Raw genomic sequence first — 27,971 nt, forward strand, 5'->3', positions numbered from 1 at the left:
ATCTGACTTGTGTTTCCTCCCCCCTTTTTATAGTTGAGACATCCATGTAATCAGTGCCCCCGAATGTAATAAAAACAACAGAAAAGACGTGTCAGGTCAGAACGGAGATGGGAAGCTGTCTCAGCGGCCGTTCTCCTTACAAGTGAAAATTCCAGAAGACGGTCTTTTCCTCTTTATTTGAGCGTGAATTTGGGGATGTCTAAAATGACACACAAAATTGTCCCCTTGAAGATCATTGTCATTTTTAGTTGTTTTTTATTCATAAAGCAAAATATTCTTGATTTATTATTTAAAAAATCTCATTTTTGTTTTTGTGAGAGCACCACACCCGGGAAGGTACAATTTTGTTGGGTTAATTCTGGGATGTTACTATATGTTCATTTGGAATTAATGGAATAAAGCTGAAAGGAAGTTTTATTAAGGGGATCATGTGCAAATTTATAATATAGGGGGGAATGTTGGGGTAATCATTATTATAAATGTGTTTGCAATGAATATAAAGCCTTATAATATTATGCTTACTATATTAATCAATATATTTGCTTATTAGGAATAGTAATGCTCATCCTAAATGTGTAACTATATTAAAATATGTGTTGATCGCTTCCAACGAAGCAAACGCTTGCGCCAAGGTCGCTCTCCAGGACAGCGAGAGATACGAGTTCGAAAGGACATAAAACAATCCACTGAGTTCTTGCTCCGAGGACTGATTACTGGAAGATACGCGTCGACCTCTTCCCCAGATGCGAGTTCAACAGGGAAGATCGGCGAAGGACGCTTAAATTGTTGTTGGCTCAACGGATGGCTATCAATCAACTTGTATATTGTTTTTCCTTTGTGACGCTTGATATGGAATTGTTTTGTTTCTTGCTTACGCAATTGGATCGATTACTCGCATATTGTTTTGATTTGAAGCCTTAAATAGGCAGGACATAATGCCGCTCTTTAGAATAATCTTGGGTGGGGCGAGCTGCCGGATGTATTCTCTCTTGCAAGAATTAAATGGGATGTGACTACAGATGCCTTTTTTATTGAAAGCTCAATTGGAAAAACCTAAGGATAAACATACAATTGGATGAACCTAACATTTGGTCCTTCGAGCCTGTGGTCAAGATACCGGAGCAGAATCCAGGTCGCTTCCGTTCGATATCTGGAAAGACCGTGCACGGCGCTTAAATACCCTTTTCCGGGCTGGATTACTCGACGAGGCGACTTGGGTTCTCGACGGTTGACGACTAACACTCTGAAAGAGACATCTGGTGTCATATCTGGTAAGTCCATTTTTTTTAAATGTGACTCGCGTCCAGGGGACTGCGACACGCGTCCAGGGGACTGCGTTACAAACCCTGGGTATACTAGTCGATGCCAGGTAACGAGACAGAGCATGAGTCTATAAAACTTGGGGCAGTTCGGGGTGTCCTGTACTGTGGTCCGGAAAGGTACAAATATAACTCTGACAGTATATCAAGCTAGGGTATACATTTGTGTTGCGTGTGTTACGTGTTGCGTGTGTTACGTATGTCCTTCCGCGGAAAAGAAATTTGCTAACTGATAACTGATTGAAATTTGTTGAAAATCAAAGCGCTACAAGGGTTAAACACCTAAATTTATGGATAAACAAATATGGGTTTGCTGGCCAGCTTAAATATGCATGAAATATTAAAACCTGCAGGATAAAATAGGCACTAAGCATAGAAGTAATCTATATAATATGTGAAGGGAGATACAAGCGAGGCGGCTTGTTCCACAGAAAAAAAGGAGTGATAAAACGGGTCCGTTGTGTGAAATAAAAAATAAAGATAGCGCGGGCTACTCGGCTGACGGGGGAGGATAGGAATGTAAGCCAAGAAGTTGGAAAAAAACAAGTAAATCGGGTTTTCAAAAATACTATGTGCGTGATTGCCTGGACAAAAAGTCTCTAAAAACAAGGCAGGCCTGCTCAAAATGATTTGAATGGGGATTTTGAACATGAGGATGTTGAGCTAATTTTAAACCAGAGATCACATTCTTTGTGAATGAATTCAATTGGAATTTTTTTTTGTGTGATGCTGAAAGTTGTAAAATGGCAATTAAAATGGTTATTTCCAAGTCCTAGGCATACTTTGTTAATAGTACCTAAATGTAATGTCAATTTAATGGAATGAAATGGCTTATTGCGGATTATCTTGGTTTTATCCTGTCAACGGGAATGTTTTGGTTAACAGTCGAAAAGAAATACAAAACGACCAATTAAATGTTTAGCGGGGTTGCCAAACCTGCGTTTTTTGTCATACTCTAAACTGGTCAAATAATGCTTTGGCTGCAGGGGAGCGCGGCTGTCTTTGCTGCTGATTTGAATGCAAAAAAACATGTGGACCGCGTAGCGGCTGATTTGACGGTGTTAGGCATTCAGTATGCGCGCAGCTCAGAAATAAAAAGAGAGCACTTAGGAATGTCAACATTGATAAGCTGCTTCTGCAGCGAGCGTGAAGGTCACAGTCAGCGGGTAAGGGCGCGCTTCCGTTTAAACATTTCAGAATAAGAACAAAACATGGTCTACAAGGGATGCAGGGTTCCGCGATGATCTTCGCATTCATTTTTGGGATTTAATCAGAAATGTCTTTCGAGGTGATAGAAAATCTGTTTGGCAAAGATTGATTTGGTAAAAGCTTTGGAATTGGGAATAAATACTATTATTATTATTTTATTTTTTTGTTTTGTGAAGTTCAAAGGGCTCTTGATTGAAGAGAGCTAGTTTTGGAGGATAAAACGATATTATTACAGTTTTTGAATGGTTGGTTTGTTCAAAATACTTCAATATAGGTGATTGGCTGGTTTAAAGAAAAATGAATGGAATTTTGTTTTTGTTTTTTTACAATATTATGGCATATTGGTTACAATTTGTGGGTCCTTTATTAAGCATTGAAAAAAATTGTAATTAGGAAATGCCTAGTAAAAGGTTGATTTCTCTAATTTAATTATTGTAGATTTTCCTTGTGGTAACGGAGAGCTATAAAAAATAGCTCTTATCTTAAGTAAACATAGTATGGGGTGATTTACAAATTATTTTTTAGGTATTAAGAGTTATTTGGTTGTTAAAGAGATCAGACATGAATTTAACAATGCAGAAATGGCATGAGAAATTTCGTGGCATTCGTCCAAATTATTAGGTAAATTGAACCTGGCTGGGGTAGATGGGATAATTGGTTAAGGATAGGCATAGTTTCCCTAGAAGAAACATGGAGCGTCTTTAGGTGCACAAAAGACTTTCCTTGTTTGACCTGAAGGGGGCGTATGCTTTGGTATAGGGCATATTGATGACTATTGGGGCGTTATTACTGTCTATTGCTTTAGGGGCATACAAATTAAGAATTTAGCCAAAACTTACTGCATTGCAATTATGGGGTTAATACACCTGAATGTTACGGTGATAACGATTGGCAATAACAAGCTTAGATATAGGGGAATATCTACAAAAAAAAATAAAAATAAAAATAAAAAATAAAATAAAATAAAATCTAGATTCAGGTGGGGCCTTTCATGGTGTGAAACAAGTGATGAAATAATGTCTATGTTTTAAAAATAACATCTCCAAATTATAAAATATCAACCTTGGAGAAATGCTTTAAGTAGATGGGTTGACTAGAATGGGCAAAATTCGATAACATTGAAAGGGGGGTAACTTAATGCAGAACAATGAGATATGTGGCATGTGGATCTAATACATTAATTATCTAGTTTCTTCAGGCATCAATTTTGCGGTTGGAGGATCTACTAATGCGGAGTGGATCCAGACCTTCCGGAGTGTGGAGTATTCCTGGTGTCCTCAAGAATTCGTAGGTTTTCTCTGGGTACTCCAGTTGTACTCCAACAAACCAAAATTGTGGATGATTGGGGGAGCACTCAAAGCAAATTCCTTGATTATGAGTGCGAGCTGATAAGCCTTTCAAGGACGGTGGTGGCAGAGTAGGACAGAAACAAAAAGAAAAGAATTTCGCCAAATGAAATTTTTTGATATCTGCAATGCGAAATTTTGGGAACCTGGGGGACTAAACAAAAACAAAAGACTTATCTGGGAGGGCTGCCATTTTGAGTCATGGTAAATTTCATGCCTCAAAAAAGGGAGGTTATATATATTCAATCTATATGCAGATATATGGCCAAAACACGGGCGATTCCCCCTTATGTCAAGCTACAAAAACTACATATCCATTTCAAAGGATACACATGGATTTTATAGAATATCTGTTGTACATAACAGTCCTAAAACAGATTGGGGAAACCTTGTTGCAGAAACTGGTCTAGATTGGCAAGCTTGGATGACACACCCGTGTGCAAAAAAAACCATCAGGCCTTCGATAAAATTAAACCATACGGTGGGGGCATTACAAATCATTATTCAGACTGACAAATTAACTTGTGGATCCTTGTCTGACGTTTTTCCTAAGTCCATGGGCAGGTGGAGAAGACTCTTTTTACAAAAAAATCTACAATTGTGTCTCAACAACAATGTCTATGGAGACGGTAGGAAAGTCGTCAGAGATGGAAACACCCGGATCCGCCATAGTAAAATTAAAATCTGAAATGACCAGAGAATTCATTTCTGCAACGGGGAGTTCCCAAACGGGAGGCGGTAAGAAAAATTGGTTATTGTTGATGGAAAATGCAGCTATTACTATAAATCAAACCTGCATAACATGTATGGGGCCCTGCTCCCTCTCTTACGAGCAGTACCCGCGCAAATTACTCCTGATTGTGTAATGGAGATAATGACAAATGAAAATGTAAGCCCCAATTGTGAGAAATGGAATAATGTCTACCCAGTTACAAGAACTTTTCAACACGTCGCTTTTAAATCATTTTACCTGCTTAAAACCTTACAGGGCATGGTCTGAAGCTGGAGGCGATAAATGAGACGTGGTGTGCCCACGTCCTAAAACCGACAACACCCTGGTACCACGTTCTGACCTATGGTGGTGGTGGGGTCAAAACAAATTATACGACTCCTGCCAAAATGACAGCAGGACTTTGTGCCTTGGTCTCACTGCTATTACCAGTGTCTGTTTTTCCATCTACAGTAGAGGAGATACAATTGGCTGCACAGAAATCCGGTATGATGGCGGGCCCCTCGCGACGGCGTCGCATGGAGAGAGGGTGATCCGACATACATTGATGATGAGTATAAGTTGGCTAATCAGATCGCAGCAGGTTGGGAGTATATTTTTTTCTTTTAATTACTCCAAACAAAATGTTGATTGGATAAATTACCTGCATTACAATGTCAAAAAACTTGGAAACTATACTGAACAGGGATTTGTGGCGATAAAGGAACAATTGGCAGCCACCAGTCTTATGGCGTTCCAGGATCGCATAGCAGATGATATGCTGCTTGCGGAGCAAGGGGGCGTGTGTGCAATGTTTGGAGATCAATGTTGCACCTTCATACCGAACAACACGTCACCCGGTGGGTCCCTCACCCAGGCCATTAGTGGCCTGCAGACCCTCAACCGCAATATGAAGGAGCATTCTGGAGTCAGAGAATCCGCCCTTGAAAGCTGGTGGCATGTCCTTTGGATTTTGGCCCAAATTTGTTGCATTTTCCGTAGCCCTTTTTGCTACGATTTTGACATTATGTGGGTGTTGTATTATTCCCTGCTTAAGATCTTTGATGAGCCGACTTATAACCGCTGCGATTGCCCCTACAAATTCTAAATTGCATGAATTATATCCTCTGTTGATGGGACATACTGAGGGAAGCAGTGAATTTCAAGAGCATGGTAATTTCGAGGATGAAAAATATGGCGAAAATGATTTTGTTTTCTGCTTTCAGACCTGCCGAACGAGTAGGGCCTAAGCGGGTAAAATTAAAACAGCCAACGGAGATATCCCTCTCTTCTTGGATTTGCCATAAAATGAATAACGAACATATAATAAAAAAGGGGGGAATGTTGGGTTAATTCTGGGATGTTACTATATGTTCATTTGGAATTAATGGAATAAAGCTGAAAGGAAGTTTTATTAAGGGGATCATGTGCAAATTTATAATATAGGGGGGAATGTTGGGGTAATCATTATTATAAATGTGTTTGCAATGAATATAAAGCCTTATAATATTATGCTTACTATATTAATCAATATATTTGCTTATTAGGAATAGTAATGCTCATCCTAAATGTGTAACTATATTAAAATATGTGTTGATCGCTTCCAACGAAGCAAACGCTTGCGCCAAGGTCGCTCTCCAGGACAGCGAGAGATACGAGTTCGAAAGGACATAAAACAATCCACTGAGTTCTTGCTCCGAGGACTGATTACTGGAAGATACGCGTCGACCTCTTCCCCAGATGCGAGTTCAACAGGGAAGATCGGCGAAGGACGCTTAAATTGTTGTTGGCTCAACGGATGGCTATCAATCAACTTGTATATTGTTTTTCCTTTGTGACGCTTGATATGGAATTGTTTTGTTTCTTGCTTACGCAATTGGATCGATTACTCGCATATTGTTTTAATTTGTGACGCCAGGTTGACGCTTGGGTTGCTTGATTATGGAATTGTTTTGTTTCTTGCTTACGCAAATGGAATCAATAACCTTGTAATTGTTTTGATTTGAAGCCTTAAATAGGCAGGACATAATGCCGCTCTTTAGAATAATCTTGGGTGGGGCGAGCTGCCGGATGTATTCTCTCTTGCAAGAATTAAATGGGATGTGACTACAGATGCCTTTTTTATTGAAAGCTCAATTGGAAAAACCTAAGGATAAACATACAATTGGATGAACCTAACAAATTTCCTGGGGGTAATTACTACTCTGACGAGAGGAGGGTCTTTGTTGACATATTTTTGTTGCATGTTCAATTTGTTGGATGGCACATAAACATAATGGCAGGCAATGACGAGGCGATAAAGTTTAGTAGGCACAATATCAAATATATTAAAACTTGGGCTCGGAATACTGGAGGAGGTTTAGAGAGAAGCTTAAAATAGGTTTTGGCAACAAAATTGATGTACAGTGGTACCTTTACTTACGAATTCTTCTACAGCAGGGGTCTCAAACCGATTCCGCAAAGGGCCGCAGTGAGTCCTAGTCTTTGTTTCAACCGTTCCAGTGTCCACAGTTTAACCAATGAGGGGTCTTCTAAAATAAGTAGCATTTGGCTGCAATCAACTGATTACACTTGCAAAAGGTGTCCGCTTGTTCGGTTTGAATGAAAACCTGCACCCCCTGCGGCCCTTTGAGGACCAGTTTGAGATCGCTGTTCTACAGTCGTCCAAAAGTTTTGACAATGACAGAAATATTACATTTTCACAAAGTCTGTTCCTTCAGGATTTTTAGGTGTTTGCCAGATGTTTCTAGGGTATGATGACATACAATTGGAAGCATTTCACAAGTATCTAAAGCTTTTATTGAGAATTACATGCAATAAGTCAATAATTGCAGTGTTGACCTTTCCTTTTCAAGACCTCTGCAATTCTCCCTGGCATGCTGTCGATCAACTTCTGAACCAAGTCCTGACTGATGGCCGTCCATTCTTGCATAATCGATGCTTGGAGTTTGTCAGAATTTGTGGGTTTCTGATTGTCCGGCCGCCTCTTGAGGATTGACCACAAATTCCCAATGGGATTAAGATCTAGAGTTTCCTGGCCAAGGACCCAAAATCTTAATGTTTTGTTCCCTAAGCCATTTTGTTATGACCTTTGCTTTATGGCAAGGTGCTCCATCATGCTGGGAAAGGCATTCTTCATCACATACAGAGAGAGGAGGGAGGAGAGAGGGTTTTGTTTTTGTTTGGCTCGGTGTTGTAGCATCATATTAATGGCTTAAATAATTTTCTTATAATTTTGCTATTTTGTGCATCCACACTCATTTACATGCTAATTGTTATACATAATGTTATCATTTTTTTAGGGTTGAGGGGATAGTAGGGCTGGGAGATATGACAAAAAAATGTTATCAGTATAAAAAAAAATATTTTAAAAAATCAGCCTATGGATAATTATCACGATACTTATCACATCTATTTTCATTTGAAAATTCAAAACTTCAAACTTCTGTGAATAAGTAAATTACTTTACTCATGATTCAAACATGAAGGTAAGTATGTTTCTTTACTTAAAAAAGACTGTAAAATATGTTGATTTAAAAAAGTATTTATGTTGTTCTTTCGTGCAATAAGATATGAGACAACTCGCTAAAACCACCCTGAATAATAAAATGATGAATAATAGTAATGGAATAGTAATGAATGATGAAAATTTTGACGGGCATTATTATTTTTATAAATTTCCCTCCAAAACAAAAGCTGTTGCGCAATATAAAATAAAATAAATAAAATAAAATAAATAAAATAACAATAACAATCAAGTGATTGGCTGGCCACCAATTCCTCCCCATATCCCCTGCCTGGTGCTGGTAGTTATCTTAGATAGGGTTCAGCATCCCCCGAGAAAATGAATTAATCAACTGAAGACATCATCACCATTGGAAAGCAGACTATTTTCAGCCTCACAAAAAGAAATTCACCCCACATATGGCCATTTCAAATAAAGTAAAGTTGGATAAACTTAAACCATCTTAACTTAAGTTAACAATTTTTAGATTTTTTTGTCATTTTCAGAACATTTGCATAAAATGAGAAAACTCCTTTATATCAAGTAAGAAATTAATTAGAGAACAGGCTGTCCTCAAATGGGACAATGGGTTAAAATCAGTTAAGGGACTTTACAATGAGGCTGCTGTTTGTGCAAAGTTATTTAGGAGGTATTAAAAAAAAAGAAAAGAAAAGAATTGTCATTACTGTCTGTGTTTAGAAGAGCACAACTAATAAAACCCACTATATACTGTGTCAGAATTTCTCTTATTAGCTTCCCTTGATATCTTATTTCCATATGTTAGCCAATACATAACCTCTCCTGGGAATGCTGTACTGTCATCCCTCACCACCCCGCAGTTTCAACATTCACGGCTTCAGTACATTGCGTTATTTTATATGAAGTATCCAAATAAAAAATGTTCATAAAAATGTCAAAATTTATGCGGAAACTCACAAGCGGAAGAAAGGAGATGAAAAATGGTGGAAGTCAGGGTACCGCTTCTTCTTCGGCCCTGAGTTGGGTGGCACTCAGTGCCGAAGCAGAAGCAAAATTTCACCGTAGAACACAAGTGTCAAATCTATTCCATAAAGGGCCAAGTGGGTGCAGGTTTTCTTACCAACCAATAAAGACGACACCTTGGCACCATTCTGTTCTTTGAACTGTAATTAGTTGATTGCAGGCAGGTGCTGCTTGTTTCAGCAGAAACCCCATTGGGCTTACTGTCTGTGCTGTTTCAGTTTGAAGGAAAACCTGCACCCACTTGTCCCTTTGTGGAATCGGTTTGACACCTGTGCCGTAGAACAGTGTTTTCCAACCAGTGTGCCGTGGAAAAGAGGAAAAGTCAATGGGACATCCTTCTTGGCTGTTCTTCTACGCCTCGTCATTCTTCTTCAACAGTGATTTTTTTCTTCTTCTGTGCTGAGCCCCACCCATTTCAGAGCCAAAGAAGAAGCGGTGCCTTGACTTCCGCCATTTTTCATCTCCTGTCTTCGACTTGCGAGTTTCAGTGTGAATTTTGACATTTTTATTAACTTTTTTAATACCTTATATAAAAAATGTGATGTACTGAAGCTGCGAAGGGGTGAAGGATCACAGTACTATTTGATTAAATGACATCATGATCTAACAAATCTGCCAGCAATCAGTTGTGATTTGACCTGTGAAATAGAATTTAGCATTCCATAAACCGCTTCCTCACCGTTGACACACGTATTACCAATAAAACAGGGCAAGGTTTTGGATTACTTTTATCCTTAATAAATACCCTTAGTAAGTACAATAATTTAGAAACGGCATTTTGTTTTTACAATTTAAAAAAAAAAGACTAATATTAGAATCCACCAGATTATTTGCAACTTTAAAGTGTGGTAAATTTGTCCAATCTTTTTTTCCGTACAAATTAATATAATCAGTTAATGAAAAAATCTAAATGTTTTCTTACCTGAACTTTGCCCAAGGATTGTGACTTTCCCTGGATCACCACCAAACACATGTATGTTTCTTTGTACCCACTTCAATGCAGCAATCTGGTCCATGAAGCCATAATTTCCTATTGACAAAGAGGGTTTTAAATTTTAAACCGTGTAAATATGGCTTTCTGTTCTGTTGATTGTATAAACAGATATTCATAGGGTTCTTGAATTTTTTTATTCCAGGAAATTAATTTCAGTCATTTTTACGTGAGTAAACGGTATTGAAGAAAGCACTGGCTCAAACCCTACTTTGTGTTGCTACCCATAGGAGAGTAAAATTCATGATGGGATCTTGTTCAGTCGTGTAAAGTTCATTTTGTCTTCTTGTAGTTATGTGTTTTGCTTGATTCGTTTAGAACAGACAATGGTGTTTTTAGGTCGCTTTACTAACTGGCATGTTTCGGCGTGTTATTTCTGTCTGAAGTGACCAGTGACACTCTTATGAAGGCGGAAGTAACACACCAAAACATGTCAGGTAACAAAATAACCTAAAAACACCATTGTCTGTTATAAGCGAATCAGTCAAAACAGAGATCTTGTTCATGATACATCTCTGAAAAGTGAATGAGCAACATTCAAGAACAGTGATTTTCTCAGCTTTTTCAAATTTGTCTAGCGAAACGTAAGCTTGACACTGAGCGTTTTTAAGGTTTTGATAACTACCTTATTTGCCCGAATATAATACGATGTTTTTTTGCATTGCAATAAGAGTGAAAAGGTGGGGATCGTCTTATTTTCGGATTCATCATACTCATTCACAACGCTAGACGGCTCTTAGACAGCTCTAAATATCTTTAAAGCGAATGCTGAACTTAACTCCCTAGGCCAGAGCAAACTTCTGGCACGAAGAAAAATAAAAAGAGCGTTAGCATGAAGAAGAATAAAAAAATAGCAGTAAGGAAGAAAAGAGGAAGAAAAGAGAAGCGATAATTGGAGAAACGTAGCGACAATCTAGAGCAGGGGTCTCGAACTCAATTTACCTGGGGGCCGCTAGAGGCCGAGTCTGGGTGAGACTGGGCCGCATCAGGATTTCCACAAGAAAAGCACTGATAAAACATTCCAACGTTATCAAATATCTTTATTTTTTAACAAAAAATAATGAATTAAATAAATTAACTTAAAGATGAATAAAAAATAAATCAATCAGTAATACAAAACCAAATACTAATGAGCATACAGTAGATATACACTGGCTGGCTAAGTAGAGAAAATGAATTATTTTTATTCCGTTTCAAATGTCTGTATTAACAGCTCTTTAACCTTTAACTTTCTGAACTTGAATGGAACATTGAACATGAAATATTCTGAACACGGCTTCTCTTGCCTACTCCTTGCTGCTAGAGACCTGGCAGCGCTTCTTCTCACATAGTCACATTTGGCTTGAGGGAGGAAGCAGTGGAGACCCTCAGTAGAGCTTGAAGATGCTCATCAGTAAGTCTGGACCTGTACTTGGACTTATTGAAGTTCAAGGTGGAGAAGAGCTTCTCACACAAGTATGTGCTCCCAAAAAGGCACATGGTCCGCTTGAACCTTCGGGAAAGTTCAGGGAAGCTGGGGGTGAACTCTCTCAAAAATTGCCCAAGCTTGTCTGCTTCTCCACTCACCTCCCTGAACTTGGCTTTGAGTGCAGAGTTGCACTGCAGGTCAATGAGCTCCATTTGAAGCTCAGGAGGGGCATCTTGCACATCAAAGGAGAAGGGGTCCGCAAAAATTTGAAATGTGGCTTTGTGTGTCTTGAAGTCTGCAAATCTGTGATCAAATTCCTCCTGTAGCTTCGAAATGGCCTCAACATACTTCTCACCACTGAATGGTGTGCCTGCATCCACGAGAGCCTTGCATGCTGGGAAATGGCAAAGGTTTGTCTGAGAGAGCTGGGCTTTCCATAACACAAGTTTAGTGCAGAATGCTCTCACGTTGTCATAGGCAGCACTGACAAGTTGCCCCTGGCCTTGTAGCTTCTTGTTCAGTACATTAAGCTCATGTGTGATATCAACAAGAAAAGCCAAGTCCATGAGCCATTTGGGATCACTTAGCACAGGATCAATCAACTCACAAACGGCGTAGCTAGCTTTGACTGCTGCATTACTGTCTTTGGTAGCCTTCTTGAAGAAATCCTGTTGCCTCAGAAGACGTGTTTTAAGACTGGCAACCTGGTTGGCTCTCTCATCTCCCTGGTATTTTTCGTACTCCTCAGCATGTCTCGTAGTACAATTACGTTTCAAATTGTATTCCTTGTGCACCGCAACTTTTTCAGTGTAAATGAGACACGTCGGGGTGCCCCTGTGTTCAACAAAGAAATATTGCACTCCCCACTTTTCTTGAAACTGTCTGTGCTCATCACCGACCTTAATATGTAATATGTTTTTCCACTTGGAATGAGTCTCGGGTTGATCTTTCACATTCAGTCGCGCGGGTTTGTGGTGCATGTGCACTTTCGCTCTCCGTTTCAATCGCGGAGATGGCTACAGACACTGACACAGGCTGGATCACGGATCATAGCGCCTCATTCAGTTCTATGCTGAGAGCAGCGGAGGAGTGTGCGCGCCGAGCGGAGTGATCGGCCTCACGGCTTCTCCTCCGCCCAGCTGATTGGAGGAATGAATGAGTGAGTGAGCGAGGCACTGGACAGCCCGGCCGATGTCCCGCCCTCCAGAGCCGTATACCTCACCGTGATTGGTTCATTCAGCTCCGAACCAAAGTTCCCTCTAATTTTTTGTTGGTCTGAGCAGAAAGACAACCTCCCTGAGCGCACTGAGTACCAGTGTGAGCGACATCATCGGTACTCGGATGATTCGCCTAAAGACGTTTCGCCGACGGACGTTTGACAGACGGGCAGGTCGCCGAATGGACGTTCCACCGAACGTTCATTCGGCCGAACGGAGGTTTCGCCGAAACGGGATTCGAACGCTCGCCCCGCCGGATCGTGTGTGTACAAGTTTTTCAACCTCGGCCCGCAGGCCATATACGGCCCCTTAGGATTTTTAATCCGGCCCGCCGCCGGTGTTGTCCAAATTATAGTAAAAATCAATGTTCGTCTACCATCAATGGCAGCCCGGGAATAAGCACTCTTGGGCGGGCATGGGAGTCCGGGAATAAGCACTCTTGGGCAGGCAGATGTAGCAGAACCGAGCCGTAAAATGACAGCAATCGGGTCAAATCCATCCTAAAACAGCATTTAATGATTAAATACAAATACTGGATGATATCGCGATGGAGGCAAAAAAACGTCTATAGACGTCCATTCGCCAAACGGCTCAAAATGCTCTCAAATTCGGTCAAATCCAGCTGAAAACAGCGTTTAATGATTAAATACAAATACTAGTATTTGTATTTAATCATTAAACTAACAAATACTAGTACGACCTGTCCGTCTGTCAAACGTCTGTCGGCGAAACGTCTTTAGACGAATCATCCGGTCACGACATCATCATTGCTCGCTATGGGCACACAAGTATCACACCTGCCACAAGCAGGTGCATGTCAATGTTCCCTCTAATTTTTCATGTAAAACATGCTGTAAAACACGAAAAACATGAGTGGACAGAGCTACTGCCACTGGCTGCCACTTAAACGGCGCCATCATGGGGAAAGGGTTAAAAAAAAAAAAAAAAAAATTAAAAAAAAAAAAAAAATGATTTTTTTTTTACTGCGCGCCATTGATTGCTACTGCGCAGAGAAGACGAGAGTAGTGCGCAATTGCGCACGCGCGCAGCTTAGAGGGAACATTGCTCCGAACACAAGTGTCATTCATATCAATTTTGCGGGCCGCACGAACATTAATCTTTCATATTAAGACGGGGGCCGCAAATTATCGTCCCGAGGGCCGCAGTTGGCCCGCGGGCCGCAAGTTTGAGACCCCTGATCTAGAGAGAAGTGAATCGAAGATTTGGGCAGGTCAGGTCAGCTAAGGAGAAGTTAGGATGCAATCCTCAAACCATTGCAAAGCAGCTGTGAAATATGGTCTTACAGAGTGTAATGTACGAAGAAGGAGAGCTAAAAAAAGATCACCTAAAAAACTTTCTCTGTCGGAGAAGCTTTCCGTGGTCCCCAGAGCGGCCGCTTTCAAAAGATTGACAGGAGCGTGTGCGCCGATGTGGTAGGGAAACGAAAGGACGGGATGCCTATCTGCAGAGCCGTCATTCAGCTCAAATCCGTGGAAATAGACAAAGAGCTAAAAAAAATACTGACCGTTGACTTCAATAAAAGCCTCGGTTGGTGTAAAAGAATGATGCGGCGTAAAGGACTAACGCTGCGACGCAGAATGAGTCTAGTCCACCGCCAGCCCTCTGACTTTGGAGACAAGCTGTTGTCTTTTCAGCGCTACATGATCAACTTGAGGAAAAATCACTCTTACACACTGGATCAGATTGCCAATGCTGATCAGACACCTGTCTCTGTGCACAAGAAAGGTGAAAAATCTGTTCTTATAAAATCCATTGGAAATGAGAAGAGGGATATTTCCGTCATGTTAGCCTGCCTTGCAGACGGAACCAAATTCCCTCCTCGTGATTTTAAAACATAACACAGAACTTAAGGAGGTGATGCCAGCTGGCATTATTGTATGTGCTTAGGAAAAGGGCTGGATGGAAATCCAGCTTGTAGTGTTCTGGTGTTGGGGGACTCGGAATAAAGAGGAACATGCTGAATTGGCTGCATTTTGTGGACACTTGTCTGAGCCAGTCAAAAAACAAGGGAAGGCAATGAAGGGCGACTTAGTGATCATTCTGGGGGGAATGACTAGTCAACTGCACGTGTTGGATGTTGTGGTCAATAAACCAATCAAAGACAATCTGCAAAAGAATACAGAGTCGCTCCTGTGCGGTGATCACACATTCACACCGACTGGAAAGATTCAGGTGCCTCCGGTACATTTGCTCTGTGAGTGGATCCTAACACGCCTTGGATGGAGTTTCCCCAAAGAGCACCATCCATGGTTTTAAAAACTGTTGCATATCAAATGCCCTGGATGGCAGTGAAGATGACGTGCTATGGGAGGAGCCAGAGGATGGGAGTGAGCACAGTGACACTGAGCACAGCGAAGCACAGGATGATTGTGAGGAGTAATATTCTGCAGATCTCAGCGACTCTCAATTTTAAGTCAGTTTGCATTACTTTATTGCAATGCTTTGTCTTATTCGGATGTTTCAAGACTCGAATATTGTTATACAGTCGTACCTCTACTTACGAAATTAATTAATTCCAGAACTTTTTTTGTAAGTTGAACATTTCCTGAGTAGAGCAGTACTTTATATGTAAATTCTCTAATTCGTTACACGGTCCTCACACAACTACCAACTAAACCCTTTAAAATTGGCCAAAGTGTCCCAATTTTGTATGAAAGAAAATGATAAGAAAATGATTTATTACTGCCTTAAAATGAATAACAAGCATGCCTTTGACCCAACGGCGTCAGAAAGCCTTCCATTTTGTAGTTTTAGACTTTTATGTGTGCCCTATTTGTGTGTGTGTGTGTGTGTGTGTGTGTGAAAATATGTGCCGAGTTGAATTTGTACGGTTATATTCGCTTAATAAAGGGAATTGCAATCATTAATAAGGGGAATTGCTCCTGGTACTCCGATTTCCTCCATTCCAAAAACATGCATGGTAGGCTGATTGGACACTCTAAATTGCCTCTAGGTATGGGTGTGAGTGTGCTTGGTTGTCCGTCTCCTTGTTCCCTGCGATCGGCTGGCCACCGATACAGGGTGTCCCCCGCCTCTGGGATGAGATGAGAATTGCAATCATTAATAAGGGGAGCATTTACGTAGACTTTTACGTGTTCCCTATGTGGGTAAATATGTGCCATATGTGTGTAAATATGTGCCAGGCTGCATTTCTACATTTTTTTAATAACTTTTTGAGGGGAATTGCAATCATTAATAGGGGGAGCATTTAGCTGAGGTGGAAAGGATCTGCTAAGCGCACGTGCATTCCCCTTTGACCTGTCCGTGTCAGAAAGCCATCCACTTTGCAGTACATTTTGGACTTTTATAGTCAGGATAAAGCGGTTCAGAAAATGAATGAATGGTGTACCCCAGGGGTCACCAAACTACGGCCCGCGGCACATTTGGACCGGCCCTCTGAACAATACCAGAGACGCTATCTGATTTTTTTTTCCTATTTGGCCTTGAAGACTGGCACGTTTTAATCTTGTGTTTGGTTCATTGCACCCCTGCTGAGCCCACAAATCATCCCAGTGAAGCGGGGCTTCGCATTGCTTCTTTGGTGACACGCGCGGGGAGAGTGTTTCCCTTTGATGCACGCGGGCACGTCCACCGTTGCATGCGCGAGCAGTGTTAGTGAGACATCTGGACGATCGCAGGTGAGGGCGGAGCCCTGGGACCATCGCAATTGCGATGCTATTCAAGCATATAAAAACTGTGCAACCTGAACCTGTTTGAGAACGGAATAATGGCGAAAAAGTTAGTTAAGAGAAAAATTGATTCAGAATTCAGAGTATTTAACCTGCAGTGGACAAACGATTATTTTTTTGTTCAATGCAAAGAAAAGGCTGTTTGGGGTTCTGTCAAGGGACGGTGGCAGTATTCAAAGAATACAATCTTCACCGGCACTATGAATCCTGTCACAAAGACAAGTACGATAGCGTGCAAGGCCAAATACGAGCAAACTCTCAAAGCTAAAAGGTGGACTATTATCTCAGCAGAATACATTTGTACGCCAAGCTCAGCTGAACCAGGCATCCGTTCGGGCCAGCTTTCGGGTTGCTAAACTGATAGCAAGCAACGGTAAGCCTTTCACTGACGGAGTTTTTTAAGAAATGTATGGATGCTGTCGTGGATGAGGTGTGTCCCGAGAAGAAGGATGCATTTAATGCCGTAAGTCTGTCGGCGAGTACAATCACCAGACGCGTTGAAGAAATCGGGAGTAATGTATATGCCCAGCTGCAGCAGAAGACAAAAGAATTTGACTTTTTTTCATTAGCACTGGATGAAAGCACGGACGTGCAAGAAACAGCGCAACTGCTCATTTTTATTCGTGGAGTTAGCGCAAACTTTGAGATATGCGAGGATCTGGCAGCCCTCCAAAGTCTCAAAGGGACCACAATGGGAGAGGATTTTTTTTGACAAGGTGTGCCAAACCATGGAGAAGTTGGACCTGGACTGGTCAAAGCTGGCTAGCATCATGACTGACGGGGCTCCTAGCATGGTGGGCGAAACTTGCGGTCTAATAGGACGCATGAACCGGGAGTTGGAAAAAAGGGGTCTCACCGCCCCGCTACGAGTCCACTGCCTAATTCACCAGCAAGCACTGTGCTGCAAAGTGTTGACGTGGGATTCTGTAATGAAGGTTGTGGTGTCGTGCATAAACTTCATCAGGGCAAAGGGACTTAAACACAGGCAGTTCCAAGAATTCCTGTCTGAACTGGAGTCTACGCACGGAGATGTGCTGTACTACACAGAGGTCCGATGGCTGAGCCGGGGCAGAGTTTTGAGGCGTTTTTACGAGCTTCTACCCGAAATTAACGCATTTCTTCATTGAAAAGACAAAACGGTCCCAGAGCTGATCAACCCGGAATGGAAATGGCACCTCACATTTTTAACAGACGTGACAGAAATACTTAACCGCCTTAACTTGCAGCTACAAGGCGAAGGGAAACTCAATTGCAACATGTATTCACACATAAAAGCATTTGAGGTGAAATTAGCGCTGCTTTTGGAACAAGTGAAAAGGCGCAACTTTGTCCATCTTCCTGCTACCCAAAACCTGTCGACAGAGAACCCAGCGGTCCCGTTCCCAGCTGAAAAGTGCGTGGAAGCACTGGAAATGCTGAAGGCGGAGTTCGGTGTGCGATTCACTGAACTACATGTTCATGCAAAAGAAATCCGTCTTTTTCAGAACCCCTTTGTTGCCGACATTGATGAAGCCCAGCCTTCATATCAGTTTGAGTGTGCTGAGTTACAGAACTGTGATGTTCTGAAAGACGCATTCAAGCTCAACAGTCTCATTGACTTCTATGCCTCCTTCCCAAACGACACATATCCAAACATCAAAAAACACGCAATGAGAATGTCCTCAGTTTTTGGCAGCACGTATAGCTGCGAGAAAACCTTTTCTCGCATGAAACTGCTGAAAACTCCGATGAGATCAAGATTGACAGATGAACATTTGCATCAGTGCTTGAGACTGGCTGTAACTAGAATGGAACCTGATATTCAACTTCTCACCAGCCAGATGCAGGCCCACAGTTCACACTGATGAACATACATAGGTAAGCTCACTTTTCTGACTTGAATGAATCTTTCTTAGCATAAACAAATATAATCATAATAAAATCTACTGGGATAAAATCCATCTTTACAACCATACTGGTAGTGAAATTTATTGTGCTGTGTAGGTGCGGTTTCACTTAGTTCCGTTTCTCAACCTGCTTCCTTTGTGGTTTTCACAGGGAAGTTGATGAGAGAGCTGCAAACAGCGGTGTCTACAAGCCTATTGGAACCTACAAAAGGATTATAAGGAAGAAACACAAGAACTTTAAGAGACTGCTCATATATGTCAGAGAGATTCTGCTCTGACAACTGAGCTGAACTTTTATCTGTTAAGATTGTGCATGGCACAACAGAAAGTTAATGTTCCATGGCTTTTTTTCTATGAAGAACCCAGAGAGAGTTATTTAGTTATTATTTATTTCATAAATAGTGTTATTTATTTCCAGTTTTTTCTGTGAAGAACTCAGAGAGGCTTATTTAGTTATTATTCATTTCATTAATAGTGTTATTATTTGTTTCCTGACTTTTTTTCTGTAAAGAACCTGGAAAGGGTTATTTGGTTGTGTGGCTTTCTGGAAAACAATAACTTTTTTAAGCTCCCCTACGATCGTCACACTTTTTTCTGTTACAAACTGACACCAGCCCCCCATCAGAGAAGGGAAAAGTTATGTGGCCCTCACAGGAAAAAGTTTGGGGACCCCTGGTGTACCCTATGTGTGTGTATGGGTAAATATGTACCGCGTTGCATTGTATGTTTTTTTATCGCTTAATAAGAGGAATTGCAATCATTAATAAGGGGTTGTTGTGAGAAAGCCGTTTATCCTCACAACAGTAGAGGGAGGTACTGGAGCCTATCCCAGCTAAGTATGTGTACCTGGCGGGCGATACCCTGAATTGGTGCCCAGCCAATCGCAAGGCACAAGGACAGACAACTATTCACGCTCACACTCATACCTAGGAGCAATTTAGATTAGGTTAGAACTTTATTTCTTCCCGTATTTGGGAAATTTCTTCGTTGTGGTTCTTAGAGTGTTTAACCAGCCTCACGTGCATGCTTTTGGGATGTGAGAGGAAACAGGAGCACCTGGAGAAAACCCACGCAAGCCCGGGGAGAACATACAACACAAACGCTTAACCCCAGAACTGTGCGGTCGACGCGCAAACCACTTGTTCACTGGGCTGCCATATTAGAAACAAAACATACCAATAGAATTCTAAACATATATTGAACTTTAAGTAAACACAATTAAGTAAAACAGAACATTTAAGGAAAATATACAATGGAGTCAAAACTCCAAACCTGACTTTAAATGTGTCAATGAGGCTAAATGGCCTGTATTTTATGTGGATTTTTAAGTGAGGTCAGTGGCAAGTGAGCCTGTCTTGCCTGCTAAGTCTAGAAATGGCACTCAAGATCAACTCTTTCAAACACCGCTACATTAAAGTATCTGCACATGTACTTCGCTTGATCTTTTGGAACTTGGAAAGCTTTATGTATCTTGGAACAATAATTTGCATATCAAAGTGTTCTGAAACTTTCGCATGTAGGAGCATTTGTAATTAGAGGTATCACTGTATATCAATATTGTCCTTCGCTTTTTCCTGGCTGGGAAAAATTGTCTATTTGATTCTCTTTTTAGGTGGAAGACTGCTAGTAAAGTATCATAATTTATCAGCATTTTAATTGTGCCACTGTACTTTCTCGGCAGAAATCCTAATCTTTGTCATTTTGACAGCTAAAATGGCAAGGTGATGTATTTACGATATATTTTCAATGTATTACGGCATCAATCATTGATGTTATGTTGTGATTGCTGGCGCATTGGGGGATGGATTATTGTAACCGCCAAATAGTCGGGATGCCGAATAGATCCACCGAAGATGCAATAACCACCGCCCTCCACGCTGCACTCGACTACAGCTCAGCCTTGAACACCATAAAACCAGATATTCTTATTCCCAAGTTGGCCAACCTGGGGCTCCCACCTTCCACCTGCTCCTGAATTAAGGACTTTCTGGTCAACCGGCCCTAGCACGTGAAGCTGAGTCGCCACCTCTCATTTGCCCAAACACTCAGCGCCGGCTCGCCCCAAGGGTGTGAGGTGAGTCCACTACTCTGCGCTCTACATGACTGCAGACCCCCGCACCCTGAGACCATCATTGGGAAATTTGCGATGATACAACGGTGGTGGGGATGACCACATAGAAGATTGAGACGGGCTACAAAAACGAGGTCCTTAGATTCAGCAAGGGGTGCACTCTCAAAAACTTGGTGCTGAATGTCTCCAAAACCATGGAACTCATACTGGACTTCAAACGGAACAACGCCGCTCAGCTCTGCTGATCTCACTTGGACTGCTTAGTTATTTTTTACTTATTTATTATTTCTTTATTATTTGTTGTTTGTTTGTTGTTGTATTTGTGCACCTTGTGGTGAGCTTAAAAGTCATTATATTTGCACAGTAATACCTTAAGATACGACTTTCCCAACATACGAGAAATATGAGATACGAGAAAAATTCAGAGCAATTTTTTCCTTGAGATAGGAGACAAATTTGAGTTACGAGCATACGAGATGGTTCCCGATGTGGCTGACCGGCCACGTATGCGAGAGGCTGCTTATGAGAACAGCATCGCTCTGTCTTTCTCGTCGCATCTCCCTCGCATAAAATATCTTCGAGCATCGGGCCATACAGGTTGCATTATTGACTGAAAAACAGCGTGACCGAGTCGATAATCTGCAAAAAAGTCAGCGGAATCTACATGGATGGACTTGAAAGCAAAGCAAGCATCTGAAAAAGACACCAGGTGAACCCTTCAAAGTGAGTCATGCTGGTTCGATAATTAAACAAAATAAACTCGGATAAACTCGGTTGTAAAGCATGGAGAAGCAGCAAGTTCCGACTCGAAAAGCCGCTGTGAAATACATTAACACCTTTGCCTCGGTTATCGCAAAAGGTTTAAATTTAGTATAATGTAAGATTCAAATTGTGTGTGTATAGTAATCTAAGTTCATTTAAGTTAGATTTAAAGAATTTAAAGTTTATGTTATGCTAGGAGCGTTGCCGTCCGTCAAGTCTCTCTCCTGTCTTTTCTCTCTCTCTCATCCGCGCACCTTGCAGTAGGTCTGTACAGAGTAATGTGACATTTTAATATTGAAGATCATAACCACTAGATAGGTACAGTTGTGGTCAAAAGTTTACATACACTTGTGAAGAACATAATGAACAGAAAAAAGTGATCAAATCTGCTGGGTCAAAAATATACATACAGCAGCGCTAATATTTGGTAACATGTCCCTTGGCCATTTTCACTTCAATTAGGCGCTTTCGGTAGCCATCCACAAGCTTCTGGCAAGCTTCTGGTTGAATCCTTGACCACTCTTCTTGACAGAATTGGTGCAGTTCAGGTAAATTTGATGGCTTTCTGACATGGACTTGTTTCTTCAGCATTGTCCACAAGTTCTCAATGGGGTTTAAGTCAGGACTTTGGGAAGGCCATTCGAAAACCTTAATTCCAGCCTGATTTAGCCATTCCATTACCACTTTTGATGTGTGTTTGGGGTCATTGTCCTGTTGGAACACTGAAATGCGCCTAAGACACAATCTTCGGGCTGATGACTTTAGGTTATCTTGAAGAATTTGAAGGTAATACTCCTTCATTATCCCATTTACTCTCTGTAAAGCACCAGTTCCATTGGTAGCAAAACAGCCCCACAGCATAATACTACCACCACCATGCTTGACGGTAGGCATGGTGTACTTGGGGTTAAAGGCCTCACTTTTTCTCCTCCAAACATATTGCTGGGCATTGTGGCGAAACAGCTCGATTTTTGTTTCGTCTGACCACAGAACTTTCCCCCAGAAGGTCTTATCTTTGTCCATGTGATCAGCAGCAAACTTCAGTCGAGCCTTAAGGTGCCGCTTTTGGAGCAAGGGCTTCCTTCTTGCACGGCAGCCTCTCAGTCCATGGAGATGCAAAACACGCTTGACTGTGGACACTGACACCTGTGTTCCAGCAGCTTCTAATTATTGGCAGATCTGCTTTTTGGTGATTCTTGGTTGAATCTTCACCCTCCTGGCCAGTTTTCTCTCAGCAGCAGGTGATAGCTTGCGTTTTCTTCCTGATTGTGGCAGTGACAAAACAGTGCCATGCACTTTATACTTACAAACAATTGTTTGCACTGTTGCTCTTGGGACCTGCAGCTGCTTTGAAATGGCTCCAAGTGACTTTCCTGACTTGTTCAAGTTAAGGATTTGCTTTTTCAGATCCATGCTGAGCTACTCTGACTTTCCCATTGTAGCGTTTGTGGGCGTTTGCATCCAATGAGCCCTATTTAAATGGCCTCAGAGAAGTCACCAGCTGTAGTCACTCATAATCACTCACAAGAAGTTAAGAGGCCATGCTATGAAGCTCATTTCACTGACACAACTTTCTAAGTCACCAAAATTGCTAATTCGTGTTGCTGTATGTATATTTTTGACCCAGCAGATTTGATCACTTTTTCTGTTAACCCATAATAAAGTCATAAAAGAACCAAACTTCATGAATGTTTTTTGTGACAAAGAAGTATCTGTTCCAATCACTCTATCAGAGAAAAATCTGAGTTGTAGAAATAACTGGAAACTCAATAGAGCCATGACATTATGTTCTTCACAAGTGTATGTAAACTTTTGACCACAACTGTATTTGTTACTTTGAGAGTAGGTGGTGAAATCAAACAAATAAAATATGTTTTTCGTTTGTAATATCCTGTTTTTGGTGTTTTTTCTGAGGGTGGGTAATGACAATAATAGCATTCAATTAAATTCAATTCCATTTAGTTATTTTCTATGGGAAAAAATTATTTGAGATGCAAGTAAATTGACATAAGAGCTCGGTCCCGAAATGCATTAAGCTCGTATCTGAATGTATTACTGTAATACAGACGCTCCCCTACTTACGAACATACGACTTACGGACAACGGTACATACGAACATGTCTGCAAATTGCGTTTGTCGAAAAATGTTCGTAAGTTCGGTTTTGTATTGTGCGCCTTTTTCCGAGTAGTGCTTCTTTCCGCCGCTAATACCGACGCCTGGTGCTGTGAGCGCTCAGCTCATCCAGCATCCACCTTCCTCTGCCCAGTTCGTTGCAGTGCATAAGTTGCGTAAGTTGCGTAAGTTGCGTAAGTGCGTGACGTATCTCCAGTGCGCAAAGAACCTTTTTCATTTTTATCATGAAATATCTCGTGCAGCCATTATTCAATATGGTTGGTAAAAAGCGAAAGGCTTCTAGTGAGGGAGGTGCAAGGAAGTGGCAAGCCATTTCATTTGAAACGAGTGGCAATAATAACGAAGCTTGATGCACGTGAGAGTGGTGAGCGTTGCACGGGCATACAACTGGAATCGTTCGACCGTAAGTACCATTTATAAACAGAAAGATCGAGCAGCAGGACCCAAATATTGAACTTTGCACAAAGTTTGCAAATCAATTTAATGATGCCATACAGTGCTACCGCATCATTTATGATGAAAAAAAGAAGAAAACTGTGCAATCGTCGTTAGATCGCTTCTTTCGGCCAGTTTCTAATACATAAATCTCTCTCTCTCTATACAGTACTGTACATATTCTCTCCATTTTATTAAATGTTTTTTAGTACAAACCAATGCGTGTTACTTATACAAGCCTTAAACATACAAATGCACTTATATAAACCTTCAATATACTTATATAGGCCTTAAACATAAATTATAATACAAAATATAGCACTGAATCAACTTACAAACAAATTCAACTTATGAACAATCGCTCGGAACCTAACTTGTTCATAAGTAGGGGAGCGTCTGTATGGTAGTAGTAATAGGGGTGATCCTACTCTGCGGTTTTTCGATTATTTCGACAGGATTACTGAAATCTCATCTCATTTTCTGAACTGTTTTATTATCACTGGAGTCGCAGGGGGTGCCAGAGTCTATCACAGCTGACTTGAGGCAAGAGCTGGGAAACACCCTGAATAGGTGGGCAGCCAATCGCAGGGCACAAGGAGACAAACAACCATTCACGGTCACACTCATACACAGGGCAAATTTAGAGTGCCCAATCAGCCTAACCTGCATGTCTTTGGAATGTGGGAGGAAACCGGAGTACCTGGAGAAAATCCACGCAGGCCCGGGGAGAACATGCAAACTCCACACAGAAAGGTCCGAACATGGATTCGAACCCAAGTCCCCCCACTGAGGCCGACACGCTAACCACTCAGCCGCCAGGCCGCCCAGGGATTACTGAATTGAATGCTTTTATTGTCATTACACAAGTATAATGAGATTTAAAACTTTCACCACATCGTACACAAATAACAAATAAGAAACAACAAATAGATCATTAATAAATAAGAAATAAATAAACAAGTAGTCCAAGTGAGGTCAGCAGAGTGGACTTGTTCCGTCTGAGATACGAGCTTAGTGCATTCTGCAATTGAGCTCGTATGTCGATTTTCTTGTATCTCAAATCAACTTTTCCCATAGAAATGAACTAAATACAAAATTCCACCCTCTGCAAAAAACACCCAAAAACGGGATATAAAAATGGAAAAGCATATTTTTCTTGGTTGTAATTCACCATCTATTAACAGAGTAACAAATAACTAGTGGTTATGATGTTTAATAATAAAATGAGGCATTATTCAATACAACGGGGAGTTCGCAAATGGGAGAGACAGAGAGAGAGAAAACGCTACATACACACTTTTAAAAAGTTTTAATCTTACGTGAGACACTAAATTTAAACCTTCTTGTGCAATAACCAAGGCAAAGAGGTTAATGTATTCCACTGCAGCTTTAGAGCCGAACTTTCTGCTTCTGCATACGTATTGACGAGCCAGCTCAGTCATGTGTACACTACTCATGTTTTTCGATGATTTCGTGCTTAATATCAATTGTCATCATACGCTTTTTCTTCGCATTACCCTTCATTGCACCGGCTTGCTTTGGACCCTTGTGTTTCCTTTAATTCTGCACTGACTAACGCAAAAATCACGGAAAAAATGCAATGCTCCGCCCAGTGATCGTAAGGAGATGCGGCGAGAAAGCAGCATAGGCAGCCTCTTGCGGCCTGGCCACCTGGCTGTCTCGAATGCTACTATTTGAAGGTAAATATTTGCTCGGAATTTTACTTTTATCTCAAATTCTTCGTATGTCGGGGCACTCGTATGTCAAGGTATTACTGTAATTTTAGCTGGCCAACCACACTGGGGAAGGTATGCCACTGTTCCCAGTTCTCTCCATTTGTGGATAATGGCTCAGACAGTGGTTCGCTGGGGACCCAAAGCCTTTCTTCTTGAATTTCTTTGGATCGTGGCATGATGCTCTGATCTTGTAGCCTACTTCACTTTGTCTGACACACTCTATTTGTCAGTGTTTTCTTGATTCAACACATGGTGGTAATCAGGTGTGCGTGTTGCCTGTGAAACTGAACTCAGTTTTCCAACAATTGTGATTAATAAGTTATTTTGTGATTTAACAAAAGAGGACAATTACTTTTTCACAGAGGCCCAGACAAGTTTGTAATTTTTTCTGCTCTGGTAAATAAATCATCATTTAGAAACTGCATTTTCTCTTTCCTTGGGTTGTCTGTCATACGAAAATTCCTTTGATGGTCTGAAACCTGTGTGTGTGGTAAATATGCAAAGAAACACAGAAATCAGGAGGGGGCCAAATACTTTTTACGGCACTTTATATATTGCAAAAATATCCGTCCGCCTTGAACTTTTCAACCTTCTGCCACATTTCAGGCTTCAAATATAAAGATATTTTTGGGGGCTAAGAATAAACAATTGCGACACAATCGTGCAGTCGAATGAAATTTATTATTTAGTTTAAACTTTTTTCACCAAAAAATTAAATGAAAAGTGGGGCGTGCAATATTATTCGGCCCCTTTACTTTCAGTGCAGCAAACTCACTCCAGAGGTTCAGTGAGGATCTCTGAATGATCCAATGTTGGTTGATGATGATAAATAGAATCAACCTGTGTGTAATCATGTCTCCGTACAAATGTATCTGCTCTGTGAAAGTCTCAGGGTTCTGTTTAAACTGAAGAGAGCATCATGAGACCAAGGAACACACAAGGCGGTCTGTTAGGGTTATTAGTCTTACATTATTATAGATTTGCTTGCGATGAAGAACGCTTTGCGTTACTTAGCTTACTTAGTGATCCATTTTATTCTTTGTTGGCATCGGTGAGGCAAACCTTTTCGCAGTCGCCGGGATTTGGTTGCGCTCGGGAGGTGGTGCGATGTATCTATCACGGCAGAGTGCCAGCAAGTCTGAAACTATCACTTGGTTGGGCTCTTGCCTGGGAAAAGTGCACTTTGTGGAGAAGCACTATCAATTTTGTCATACGCAGCTGGGTATGATGACAATTAGGCTTTTGTCTAGTCAATGATGATGACAAGCCTAAGTCTGATTTTTTAAAAAAATTAACATTAGAAAAGTTATGATAGTCTACATCTGCTTGCAACGAAGTAAATGCTTTGCTCCTTAGTTAGACTAAACAACAGGGAGGCCGAATCCTCTTGGACTGCTGGAATGTGGAGAAGATCATTCTGCTCTACATGACTTTCATTTGTTTTGAGAGCTAAGACGTCTATTGTAACTAAGGTCCTTGACTATTTGACGTCTCACTCCTGTTTCCCACCTCTCCCTTGAGAGCTGAGACGTCCATTGTAACTAGGGTCCTTGAAGCTAATAAACAGGGAAAAGATGCGTGTGACGCCAGAACGAACCTGGACAGAGACCTATAAGGTTTGATTCTCCTTGCAAGCAAACCCAGAAAATTGTCTTGTCTCTTTATTTGTGCGTGCATTTGAGAATGCCTATTGGTGAACCTATCACGGTCCGAGATACTGTTGTGGAGAAGTTTTAAAGATTTTCCAAGCACCTCAAGGAGCACAATGGAAGCAATCATATGGAAATTGAAGGAGTATCAGACCACTTCAAATCTATCAAGACCCAATGTCACTCTAAACTTTCACCTCAAAAAAAGAGAAGTCTGATCAGAAATGCAGCCAAGAGGCCCATGATCATGCTGGATGTACTGCAGAGATCTACAGCTGAGGTGGGAGTGACTGTCCATTGGACAACAATCAGTTGTACACTGCACAAATCTGGGCTTTATGGAAGAGTGGCAAGAAGAAAGCCATTTCTAAAAGATATCCAAGAAAAGTCTTATTTAACGTTTGCCCTAAGCCACACGGGAGAAACACCAAACATTTGGAAAAAGGTGCTTTGGTCAGATGAAACCAAAATTGAACTTTTTGGCCGAATGCAACACGATATGTTTGACCCAAAAGCAACACAGCTCATCACCCTGAACACACCATCCCCACTGTCAAACATGTTGGTGTCGGCCTAATGGTTTAGGCCTGCTTTTCTTAAGCAAGGACAGTGAAGATGGTTAAAATTGATGGGAAGATGAATGGAGCCAAATACAGGACCAGTCTGGAAAAAAATCTGTTGGAGTCTGCAAAAGACCTGAGACAGGGACAGAGATTTATCTTCCAACAGGTCAATGATCCAAAACACAAAGCCAAATCTATAATGGAATAGTTCACAAATAAACATATCCAGGTGTTAGAATGGGCAAGTCAAAGTCCAGACCTGAATCCAATAGAGAATATGAGGGCAGAGCTGAAGACTGCTGTTGATCCAACCTCATTG

At 41.2% G+C, this 27,971-nt stretch overlaps 1 protein-coding gene across 7 annotated transcripts in view; it reads right to left on the bottom strand.

The window, feature by feature from the left end:
• The window catches only part of LOC144064422 (para-nitrobenzyl esterase), a 52,966-nt gene that overhangs the window by 16,596 nt on the left and 8,399 nt on the right, over positions 1 to 27,971 (bottom strand). For all 7 annotated transcript variants that reach the window (XM_077586978.1, XM_077587012.1, XM_077586968.1 and 4 more), the window contains one exon: positions 10,013 to 10,120. In XM_077586978.1, the coding sequence (XP_077443104.1) occupies positions 10,013 to 10,120 (108 nt within the window). The remainder of the gene's footprint in view (positions 1 to 10,012; positions 10,121 to 27,971) is intronic.

Source organism: Stigmatopora argus, chromosome 2, assembly GCF_051989625.1.
Source record: "Stigmatopora argus isolate UIUO_Sarg chromosome 2, RoL_Sarg_1.0, whole genome shotgun sequence".
NCBI lineage: Eukaryota > Metazoa > Chordata > Actinopteri > Syngnathiformes > Syngnathidae > Stigmatopora > Stigmatopora argus.